Source organism: Thamnophis sirtalis, unplaced genomic scaffold (genome assembly GCF_051295495.1).
Source record: "Thamnophis sirtalis isolate CommonGarterSnake01/CBP01778 unplaced genomic scaffold, rThaSir2_p1.2 scaffold_11, whole genome shotgun sequence".
Lineage (NCBI taxonomy): Eukaryota > Metazoa > Chordata > Lepidosauria > Squamata > Natricidae > Thamnophis > Thamnophis sirtalis.
Genome location: NW_028261391.1, coordinates 23,706,708 through 23,718,988, shown reverse-complemented (window position 1 = coordinate 23,718,988; position 12,281 = coordinate 23,706,708). Strand labels below are relative to the sequence as shown.

Genomic DNA, 12,281 nt, shown 5'->3' with positions numbered 1-12,281 from the left:
TCCGCAAGGGCAGAAAAATGACCAGCAGCGCATCTGTTTATAGAGATTAACAATGCATCAGTGAGATGCAGGATCAACTTGACAGGCCTAAACCTTCATCATGCATTCTTCTTCCTTCATTTGTATGTTCCGATAATCATTTTGTAATTCAAGAGCTGTTTCATACACGGTTAGCCGGCAACTGAAGCTATACTTGCTTTTTAAAATGTAGCTTTTTAATTTACCATTTCAATTTGCATATTGCCATAGTGCGTACGTGGCAGGTACTGTATATAATTGTCCCCCTAATGTGCTTTTGTCCTTAATGCGCACAGTTTTTTGCAAATGATTTGCCCCTCCTGAGAGAATGCAGGTTTTTGTACATTTTTAAAAAAAAACCCTATCAGATACTTCAGAGCGGTGTTTTTTCCATTGCTCAAAATATTTTTAATGTATTCACCAAGTAAATCAAGTGTCAGAGCCTTAATAAATACGCCTGAACGAGGAATGAAAAATAATGGCTTTGATTGATGTATGATTTTATGCCTGAGGAATTTTCCCTGCTAATGTATTTTTCTTTTGCTGCTGATTCTCAACAGGAAGCATATTCGGTAGCAAGACAGTTTAATATGATACCACCAGTGTGTGAACAAGCAGAATATCACCTTTTCCAAAGAGACAAAGTTGAGGTTCAGTTGCCGGAATTATACCACAAGATAGGTAATGTACCAGGGCAGCATCTTTCATAAAAAAAAGAGAAATTAATCCTTTTTATGTCCAAAGCATATACTCAGCGGCAGTGCCTGTCCCCTACTGTTCAATCATTATCACAGCTATATAAATCTTTGCTTAGAAGAATTATCCCTGTTCACGGAAGGAACTGACAGCGAGGCTTCTTCGCGATTGCAGCAGCTTTTTTCTATCATATATCAAAACTACAGATGTTCATTTTCTCACTCCTTAAAGGTCTGAGATTAGATTTTATTTTGATCCCACCTGTATTGTTTTTATGAGGGACGCAGTGGCTCAATGGCTAAGACGCTGAGCTTGTCGATCAGAAAGGTCGGCAGTTCAGCGATTCAAATCCCTAGCGCCACGTAATGGAGTGAGCTCCCGTTACTTGTCCCAGCTTCTGCCAACATAGCAGTTTGAAAGGATGTAAAAATGCAAGTAGGAAAAAATAGAGACCATCTTGGTGGGAAGGTAACAGTGTTCATGCACCTTTGGCATTTAATCATGCTGTCCACATGACCACGGAGACGTCTTTGGACAGAACTGGCTCTTTGGCTTTGAAACGGAGATGAGCACCACCCCCTAGAGTCCGGAACGACTAGCACATATGTGCGAGGGGAACCTTTACCTTTATTGTTTTTATAAATAAATTTATTATAAATAATAAATAAATATTAGGTATAATATTCCTTCCTCCTCCTATTTTCCCCACAGTAACAACAATATGAAGCGAATTGAGAAAGAGTGATTGAGGGTGAAGGTTCAATCTCTGCTAATATCTGTAGCTTTGGCATAGGAGGAGGATGAAGATTTCTTCTCCGAGCTTGTGGGTTGGTTTCCGAATGTTTTGTTACCAGGCAAGGTAACATTTTCAGTGGAGTTTAGATGATGTCAGTGTCTGTGTTCTTCTGTTTATAAGGGCTTCAGGTATGGGTGTGTCAAGTGAGGGTCTTGTGATGGGTCAGCTGTGAGTCCTGTGCCAATAGAAGAATACTGACATCCCCTAAACTCCACTGAAGATATACCTAGCCTGATAAAAAAAACATTTGGAAACCAACCCACGAGCTTGGAGAACAAATCTTCACCCTCATCCTATGCCCAAGCTACAGATATTAGCCGCTATTGCAAAGAGTGATTGGTCCAAAATCACTCAGACCACATTCATGCCTAAAATAGGAATAGAACTCACATCTCCTGGTCCTTGACTGGTGCCTTAACCATTAGATCAAACTGGGTGCAATCCTAAATCTGCTTTCTAAGAAGGAAACCTCTGTGAGGGCTGGCATTTCTCTTCAGTAAAATAGGCAATGAATTGCACAACTGGTTTATTCTGGACTTTGAGGTTCCTCACATGGGAATGTATAAAGTGAGATAAAAACATATTCATTTATATATATTTTTGCATTATTTTGAAAAATGCCCAATCTCTTTCATGGCTGAACATTTTCTAAGCCTCAGAATGATGTAACTGTTCTAAGGTAAATGTTTTTTTTTTTGTCTTTTATTGTTTGGGTTTTTTAAAAAATTGTTGGTGTTGGTTTTCATGTTTCTGCACCCTTTGATTGTTTTGTAGGAGTTGGAGCAATGACTTGGTCTCCTCTTGCTTGTGGGATTATCTCAGGAAAATATGCCAGTGGTGTTCCTGAAGGATCAAGGGCATCCTTGAAGGTATTTGTCCCATAGCTACCTGGGCAACCTGCCACACAAGAGCTTCACACCTGGTCCCGAACTACTTCTGTTCCCAGAACCATGAGAATTTTCCTACAATGTGTTATCTACATACTTATAAAATAAATACAAAGGACAATATGTATCCTTGTCTCTAGAAGAAACCTCAACTTTCCCATTGTCTCTTATTCCTTTGGTTTCTTTTCCCATCAAATTTCACATAAGTATACTGAATCTGTTCCTTACATTGTTCTTATATTCTGACAAGGTGCCTTCTCTTTGAACTTCTAAATTTAGACCTTATATTTTGATCCAGTAATCATGATATTGCCATAATCTGAATTAGAAAATGTCCTGGTTGACTGTATTTCACTTCTCCGTCTTCTATTTATTCTATTCTATTTATTAATATATAGCTAGCTTTATTCCATTACAGTTCATTTGATGACATCCATGTGTAGAGTTTATATCTATGTTGCGTGAAGCAAGATTCAGCAATAAACAAACTTTCTTTGCAAAACTCTGCCCATCTCACTTGTATGCATTTATTCAGTAAATTAATCAGTCAGTCTATAATGTTTATTCAGTCAATGACCAGCAAAATTTATTCAAGAAAAATCTGACTGTAGTTCCAGGATCTTCCATTTCGCAAGTTTTTGCATTCTAAACATCCATTCATGGCACTGTGTTGTTTCTAGGTGTTGCAGTTTACTATTTTGCCTTTTGCAATAGAATTTCTCAGTCTCTTCAATCATTGCACCTCCATTAAATGCATGTATCAGTTTATGATTAATTTCTACCGCTAGCCACTAATTCTACTAGATAACATCTTATCATTTATTGGATTGTAGCTGAGTTCATAAGTAGCAATATTTTAAAAAATATTATTGCCACTCATTTTTTTCATATTTGCCTCCTGTCTGAATTATCTAATAGGTGTGGTGTGTGTGTGCGTGCGTGCGTGTGTGAAGCAAGATTCAGCAATAAATAGATTTATTGTGTGTTCCAGCATAACTCTGGAATGCCTCGAGCAATTTCAACTAAACTTGGTACACAGATGACTTACCTTCTGGAGAAAAATACTGGGGGGGCGGGGGAGCAAGACACCCCTAACACCCCTCGGTGTGTATGTTCTGTTAAGATACAGCTTGTTGTGCCATATTGATGTACTAACTTCTACTGTTCATCACAGTGAAGTTGCCATGGTAACGACTCCACAGTACTCCACAAGTGGGCTCCCTCTGGTAAGGGGGAAAATCCAATATTAGAAATTATGTTTGGTCCAGACATTTCCCCCTTATAAATAAATACCCAGGCAACGCTGGGTTATCAGCTGATATAAAGTGGCTTATTTCAAGCCATTCATCCACTCACAGATCATTCCAACTCCATATACTTCATTCCTGTTTTCATTTTCGCTTTTTTAAAAATTCTCTCATCCAACTATGTGTACTTTTACAAGTACTTAAGTGTATTTGTAAAACAAAGAACTTCTGTTTTAGTGACCAGACTCTTCTGGCTTTAGTCTGACCACATCATCACTTTGAGTTGTGAAAGTTCAACATTTTCCCCAAGTAATTCAAGACATGCCTTCTAACCTGGAAACCTTGTCAGTTGACATACAGACTTGTCTAAATATTTCACCCATGTCTAGACAATTTTCTTGGCAACAATGTAAAAGTTTCTTGCTGTTTTGATGGATGACCCAATGCATGACAATTATTGTAGTGTATTCGGAAGCAGCCTTTACAGCTTCACAGCTTGGTCTTTAAGGCAGATAGGCTGCTCCACACAAGAGATTAATAGACAAGAGATTTTGTTGTGCTTAGCTCAGATTAAGTATGTGAATTAAATATATTGGGTTAAATACAACCTAGAAGTAAACTTACCGTATTTTTCAGAGTATGAAATGCATCTTTTTCCCTCAAAAAAAAGAGGGTGAAAATCTGGGTGCGTCTTACACACTAAATACAGCATTTTTGGCCTACCAAAATCCCGTCCTCTTTGCAAAAATGGACGTGCAGAGGGATTGGGAGGCTTGCAAAGTGCTCCTGAGGGTTGGGGAGGGCAAAAAAGAGCAAAAAATGGACCATTTCTGCCCCCACCTCATTCCCCAGGAGCACTTTACAAGTCTCCCAAAGCCTCTGCATGCCCTTTTTTTTTTTTTTGCAAAAAAAGGCCCGTTTTTGCGAAAAACAGACTGTTTTTTGCTCCTTTTTCGGGAGGGCAGCCCCCAGGAGCACTCTATAAGCCTCCCAAAGCTCTGCATGCCCCTTTTTTTTTGCAAAAAAAAAAAAAAGGCTTGCGGAATGCAAAAACGTTTTTAAAAAATTTACCTCTTCAAAATCATGGTGTGTCTTATATTCCGGTGTGTCTTATAGTCCGAAAAATACGGTACCTCCCATCTTCCAACCATTCTTGTTAGAGCAATTTTATTCATGGTTGCTGGTCATTGTACGGTTAGTATAACTACCTTTACTAATATCAGTGAAAAGTCACACTATGATTAAAACCAATTTTCTGATAAACCCTGAATACGTATAATACATATATTTTCTGATAAAACTTTGAAATAACAGTCATGAGCAAAACAGTGAGAATTAAGAACTGATATAAACCAGGCTTCTCCAATGTGATGCCCCTTATTTGTGCTGAACGTCAATATATAATTCTCAGCTAGTGTGGCAACTAGGTAGACATTCTGGGAGTTGAAATTCAGACATGTGGACTTAAATTGTCTTCTGTTGTGTTTTGATTTGCAAGTGCTATCAATGGCTAAAGGAGAAAATTGTGAACGAGGAAGGAAAAAAGCAACAATCAAAACTGAAGGAACTTTTCCCAATTGCTGAACGCCTTGGATGTACACTACCTCAACTAGCAGTCGGTAAGGGATTTGGGGGTTTGCCCCCCCCCTCAGTTCCTTATTTTTTTTAATCTCTGTGCTCAGTGATGCTTAACTGTGTTGACATTATGAGCTTGTTCTCATGCAGAGGGACAAGCTGTCACAGATACTGTACCTTGCAGAATTTTCTTCAGTGATGTCATTATTTTATTTTTGTAGGCATTTATTTGCTTATGTAAAAGTGTTAATGGTGTCCAGGTCCCAGGATAAGATGCAGGGGAGAAAAAAAAATGACAGCTTGGGCTTTGTACCTCCAATTAAATATATGTTGATTGTGTACATTTAAGTTAACAATGTATGTGTATATTATATGTACTTTATGTACGATATAGCAAATATTTCTGACGCAGGAGAATACTTTGGCTGGGTGTAGCTGTAGCTATAAGTCATAATCCATCATCATCATTGAAGAGACGCTCTCTATTCAAGAGAAAATGGAAAATGGATCGTCAAACACAGTGCTAACAACCTGCCATTTCTTTATTAAAAGCCAGATTTAACTGTGCTAAGTATTGCTCATCAAAATCAGGAAAATTTAAATTACTCATAATTTCAATCCTATTAAATGAGATGGTCTCCTTTAAGCCTGAATCCAATTAATTTAAATATACTTTAGGTGTTGAAATAATTTAATAGCCACTTTTTAAATCCAAGCATGAATTTCAGCCAGAGTTTAAATGAACTGAAATAAGTATATTCTAATGGTTACAGAACTGGGGAGACCTACGTTCAATTCCACCCCAGCCAAAGGTGTTAGAGCATAATTGCAAATAAAACCCTAGTCCCAAAATTTAAAAAGAAAACAGCAGCAGAAGCAAACTAAAAAAGCAAAAAATGCATCACCTGATAAATAAAAGCAGTGTCCAACTAAATATTCCAGTTTATAGAATCTTGCTAATTTGATGCAAGCAGAGAATAATGGTAAGTGGAAAGGACTCATAATTCCAAGAATTAAGTCTGCCAATTTAATGTTACCTTTGCTGACTCCAAAATGCTATCGCTAATATATGCTTATGAGTATTTCTCATGTTCCCAGCATGGTGTCTTCGTAATGAAGGTGTGAGTTCTGTTCTCCTTGGATCATCCAATGCCGAACAATTGATAGAAAATCTTGGTGCCATCCAGGCAAGTACAAAGGTTTTCTTTGGGATTAGTTGTTGTTGTCCAGTCGCTAAGTCATGTCAGACTCTTTGTGACCCCATGGATCATAGCACACTCCCTTGTTCTCCCAGTGTTTGCCCAAATTCATGTTAATTGAATCAATGACATTATCAAGGTTCCAACAGATGCCCTAATTAACTCATGAGTCTCGAGCCAAGTTTCAAGAGAAAACCAGTTATTTATTAGCAGCAGCATGTCAGCATCTACTCGAAGTCAACTCTGCTGCATGTAATTTATGGCTCAACTTTGACCATAACCCCCCTGTGGGGTTAATCTGTGTTGTAAATCACATTCTCCAACGAGGTATTCCCGCGGGCTATAGAAATCCGTGCCTCACAAGCCGGCTTTGATCATCTGAGATCCAGCCCTGGAAGAAGGTATGTGTGGAATGTGTTCCCCCCTTGCAGCCCATGGCAACTCAAGAGCAGACTAGAAATGCTTTGCGAGTTGACACACATTATCTAACCATCTCTTCTCCTGCCACCCCATTCTCCTTTTGCCTTCAATATTTCTCAACATCAGGGCCATTTCCAATGAGTCCTCTCTACCCATTTGGTAGCCAAAGTATTTGAGCTTCAACTTCTGTTGGATTGAACAAAGCAAAAAATAATGACATCGTATGGAGATTAAAGGCATTACAGAATTCAATTTTTTCTAGGGTTCCTTTGCAATTAATCTGTGTTTCAAAATCTCAAATCACCACTAATTAAAGTACATGTGTGTTTCTTTCCCTGCAGGTTCTTCCAAAGATGACAACTCACATTGTGAATGAAATTGATAATATTTTGGGGAACAAACCTTTCTGCAAAAAGGACTACAGATCCTAATGTACTGCATGATTAATCTGGACTGCATGGCTAAACAACAGCTCTGCACACAGTAGTGTACTGAGTTGATACTATCCAGTTACAATTAAAAAAATATTCTGCAATTGTAATTAACTAGATCCTCTAAGGTGGTTATGTTCCACCAAAATTCAGTAACACAGCTGATCTGTCTAAACTAAATTGTCTTTCCTGTTTTTAAAATATATCAAATCTTAAGAGTTTGGATTTAATCTTGACTCAGATCAATTTGACTCTAATGAAAGAATGAAAAATGCAAAAAAAAGCAGGAACATTCAGTTCACTGGGGTTCGCATAAGATTTTCTTAACAGTCTAACCCCGCCAAGTCTTGTTTTTCCTCTCTTCCTATTTATGCAGTGAAAATACAAAGAATCAAAGATTTCTAAGCCTTAGGTACTTGAAAATAAAAAGGATATATAGATATATTTTTTCAATAAATGAAAAGCCAGGTACAGTTGAAAGCTTAGACAATTTCAGGGATTTCGATTCGTCAAGCTCTCTTAACAATAGGTAAGTTCAAAGTTTTGCCATTTGCATTTTTAAATAGAATTGATTTCTAGATAAACTGTTCAGTTTGGGTTTGGGCTGAAAGAAAGATTTACTGTTTAAAGACAGAAACAACATTGAGGAATTGGAGATTGGTATCTATGTCTATCATCCATTTTTTTCTAAAAAAAATGTATCTGTTCCAGCCAAGCACTTATAAGCAAGATTCAGACTGTAAACCTGCAGGCAGGACTAACTTGTTTTTATTGATCATATAAGCCATTCTGGCATTCTGAGAACTTTGCTTGAAGCACAATGCAAGAATGCTTTAAGAAAGAATGCTTGGAATTGCTATACAATCCCATTGAAATAACGCGATTTTAATGTGATTTTGGCTGCATTGTAATGCATTGTTTTTAAAAAGCCAAATTGCTTTCTGAAGTGTTAAGTACTGAAATAAATAGATACCATGGTGATTACTGTAAGATGAAGAACACTTAGCCGGTGAAATAAAGAGAAAAAATGATTGTTCCTACAGAAATGGAATTTGAAATGCTGTAGTTAACTGCTCTTTTACTAAAATCTTTTTGGCAATGTCTAGGCAACTGTATAATAAATGTACATAGTGTGTAGAGCTGTATACTTTTCTGATAGCCCTGTAGATGAAAGTACTTTATCACAGTTCAATGAAATCCTCAGATGTTTGTTTGCTCGATTCCTTACCTTCTCCCCCCATTCCATTTGTAAATTGCATCTGTGATTGTTATTATTGCAGCATTAGACTAACAGAAGTAAAGTGACTTTTTTTGGACTTTTTTTCAGTCATCCTGTCCATCTGAATATTAAAAATGGCCAAGTATTAAACCAGACTAATGAATGCCAGGGCTGCATTCTAGAATTTGGGGTGCAGATTCTGTGTGTGCCTTTGTTGTGGCATATTAAAGGCTGCTATTTTATTTACACACAATTATTCTGTTGCAGCTGGGTGGCTAAAAGCCAGCAAAAGCAAACTGAAAAATGAGGGCACCATATGCTAAGAATCTGTACAAAAAAAAGAAAAAAGAAAAGGCATGGGCATCCATGTGCATCAAAGGAGCCTCTCTGTTCTGCCACATTTCCCAGGTTTTATTTACAGGTTTCCATGAAAGATACTTCAAATGGACAAAAAATATGCAATTTTCTTGGCAGATGCAAGGAAACAAATGGTATGAAATCTCTGGCCACCGCCTAGATTCCCATGCAGTCCTTCATTCAAGGACCCTTACCAATTTGATTAAGCTTTTAAGTCCAAAATTATCCTGGTACTTGAGGAAGAGGCAACTAATGTTCGGACTTCAATACTGTGTAATTTCAAGCTCTTAACCATGCTTGTATCTCTTTCTCTTCTGTATTTTGCTTTTGTTGGCTATAGATACTTGGATTCGTCCTTTAACACAATGCAGAATGAACTCTATCAGGTGTTTTCATTTCGGGGACATTACATCCCAGAAAAAGCCAGTTTTCCCATTGATTGTGATAGTCCACTTTAATAGCTAAGAACCCTTATTCTAACAGAATAAATGGCACTTAAGAGGTTTCTTAGAGTTTGCCTCTGACTAGAAAGTAACATTTTTCTAGTCTGTGTAAAAATCATCCTGCAATGTCAGACTGTTATCGGTTCTGATGGTGCAATGCTGGGCGTTTTTAAAATAAGTTTAAAAGATCCAAACGTGTCTCTTGCTAAATATTTATAGGCTGCAATTTATGACCACAATCCAAACTACTCCAGTACTTTAAAATGCTGGGTATCAACTATGCATTACATATTCCTTATTTTCTGCTGTTGAACATTTATTAGTAATCTTAAGTTTCCTGACATACAAATCAGCGTATTTCCTTTTACAGTTGGAATCTTAATTTAGACAAGTTATCTGTATACTCCAAACCATGTTCATGGAGATCAAAGGCTTCCCCTTTGTACAAGCATTATATGGTTTTGCCCATTTAACCAACACCACTTGTGTGATCCAGGTTGCAGAAATTTATTATCTTTTTCCAACCTAGAACAGCATTGTCTGTTCACTTTAGTGGACACTGTAGGCTCCAATGATGCTCTTTAACCAAGATATGTTGAGCTCCTGTAATGAAAACATAATACTTCCATGATGTTTTTCTGGATTGGGGTAAGGAACACCTGCATTTATTGTTCTGAGGTTTCTAAGACACAATCTCTACATCCAGCATGTTCATTTGAAATTTCATATGGAAATCCTGTGATCAAAGCAAGCTCCTAGGATTTTAAAAAATAGATCCACCCTTTTTAATATTTCTATTTCCTTCAGTATTCTATGTAAATGAATTCAATTGCTGTATACCAGGAATTGCTTTCTACTTTAGCTTGTACATAATAAAGACATTTTGTGCCCCAAATATATGACTGGATCTATTGATTTTTGAGCAGTAAAAGAAACTAAATATAAGGATTGAGTGCTATTTCAATGCTGTTTTGTTCTTTTTTTCCATTTAGCAATAGCAATAGCATGTAGACTTATATACTGCCCATAATGCTTTCCATTCTCTAGGCAGTTCGCAATGTCAGCATATTGCCCCCAATAATCTGGATCTTCATATTACCGACCTTGGAAGGATTGAAGTCTGAGTCAACCTTGAACCCATCAGGATTGAACTGCAGGCTGTGGGCAGAATTAGCCTGCAATACAGCATTCTATCCACACCACCACCAGGGTTAAGAGAGAGTATGTTGCAAATTAAAGTGAAACTATTTTTCCAAGAGCCACAGGATGCTGGTTTAAAATTATGTGCTGCTTCATAATAAAAAAACTACAGTATTTTTCGGAGTATAAGACGCACCGGTGTATAAGAGGCACCAAGATTTTGAAGGGGCAAATTTAAAAAAAAAAACTGTTTGCACTCTGCAGCCCTCCCAAAACCGGCCCATTTTTCATGAAAACGGGCCCGTTTATTTTGTTTTTAAAAGGCATGAATAGCCTTTAGGAGGCTTGTAGAGTGCTCCTGGCGGTGGGGCATCCCAAAAATAAGAAAAAAGGCCTGTTTTTCATGAAAACAGGCCTGTTTTTTTTGTCATAAAAAGGGCATGCATAGCCTTTAGAAGGCTTATAGAGTGCTCCTGGGGGCTGGAGGGGCAAACGAGCAAAAAATGGCCCGTTTTTCGCTCATTTCTGCCCTCCCCAGCACCCAGCAGCACTTTGAAAGTCTCCTAAAGGCTATGCACGGCCATTTTGGTGAAGGGGTGGGGTTTCGGGAGGCAAAAAGTGTTGTATTCAGTGTATAAGATGCACCCAGATTTTCAGCCTCTTTTTTGAGGGAAAAAGGTGTGTCTTATACTCTGAAAAATATGGTAATTAATGGCACTTCTCGAGATAACACACACATTTGATATGTATTGTATTTCACTGCAGCAGGCAAAGGTGCTTTGCACCCAATATGGGCAACTTCCACCATGCGTTACCACCTTCTGAACTCTTCCTTAAGTATAGCTACTGTAGCTGTGTAGCTACTATACAAACCCAGAAAAATAATTAGCTTCTTTGAGGAAGAGCCAATAGAAAGTGCCCCCTTTGGATTTGAATATTGCATACCTGTCATGCTCAGATACATGGCAAACAGCTTTAGCAAAGTAATATTTTTAGCAGATTTCTACAAATCTGAAGATTTAATATATTTCCATGCTACTTCCAGTTGATAGAATTGGTGTCCTGCAAAAGCTAAAGTATAGAATACCAATAATAAATATCAATAAAATGTTTAATAAGTAGCAATAGTAATCACTGACACTGCATATCCCAATACAATCTCCCTTTCACTCTTCAACACACACAACCCAGAACACTTCAAAACAGCCAGGTCTTAACAAGGTTTCAAAATGTTTAGTGAGGATAGAAATCTTATTTCTGGCATATCTTACCCTCCTCCTCACAGTTGGGTAGCTATGGTAAGAGAATGCACAGCTCAAAGTCACCTCTTTGAAAAATGGTGGTGTCATTCTGGTGTCCCTTAAGTAGGCAGATTTAGCTTGGAGGTGCTGGTGGCCTGCGGACCTGGCAGCAGAATAGGACAGTGGGGAGAAACATGGGCCAGTCCTGAAGTCTGGAGAAGCTCAGACGAGGGCTCTGTATTGGAGGCAGAGAGGGGGCCAGGGCCATCTGGTAGTTATGTGCTGCCTCCAGAGCCTCTGGAATCTGACATCAGCGAGGCAGAAGAACAGTGTGAGCCTGTTCCCACTGTGAGTATGCACAGAGCTTCCAAAAAACAAGAACAATTAAGACAAAAAGGGCGACTTGGGAGTAAGGTTTGGAGATGATGATAAGATATAACAGAGGAGCATACGGACGAGAGCCTTTGTTCATTCTGGTCGGTTCAAACACTGAGAAGCTCCATTTGAGTCTGTGTTCTGTTTGGCCTCGTAAAACTAATTGCAAATTAGGTCTCCGGCAGCGTTTCAAGAGCGATAAAGGTGGGTGCTTATCAGCATTACCTTAAAAGACTG

General features: G+C 38.1%; 1 protein-coding gene across 1 annotated transcript in view; it reads left to right on the top strand.

The window, feature by feature from the left end:
- The window catches only part of KCNAB1 (potassium voltage-gated channel subfamily A regulatory beta subunit 1), a 148,658-nt gene extending 138,820 nt beyond the window's left edge, over positions 1-9,838 (top strand). Inside the window, exons 10-14 of the mRNA XM_014053021.2 lie at positions 579-699; positions 2,285-2,379; positions 5,143-5,263; positions 6,318-6,406; positions 7,180-9,838. Coding sequence (XP_013908496.1) covers positions 579-699; positions 2,285-2,379; positions 5,143-5,263; positions 6,318-6,406; positions 7,180-7,269 — 516 coding nt within the window. The 3' untranslated portion in view covers positions 7,270-9,838. The remainder of the gene's footprint in view (positions 1-578; positions 700-2,284; positions 2,380-5,142; positions 5,264-6,317; positions 6,407-7,179) is intronic.
- Positions 9,839-12,281: the final 2,443 nt, after the last annotated feature.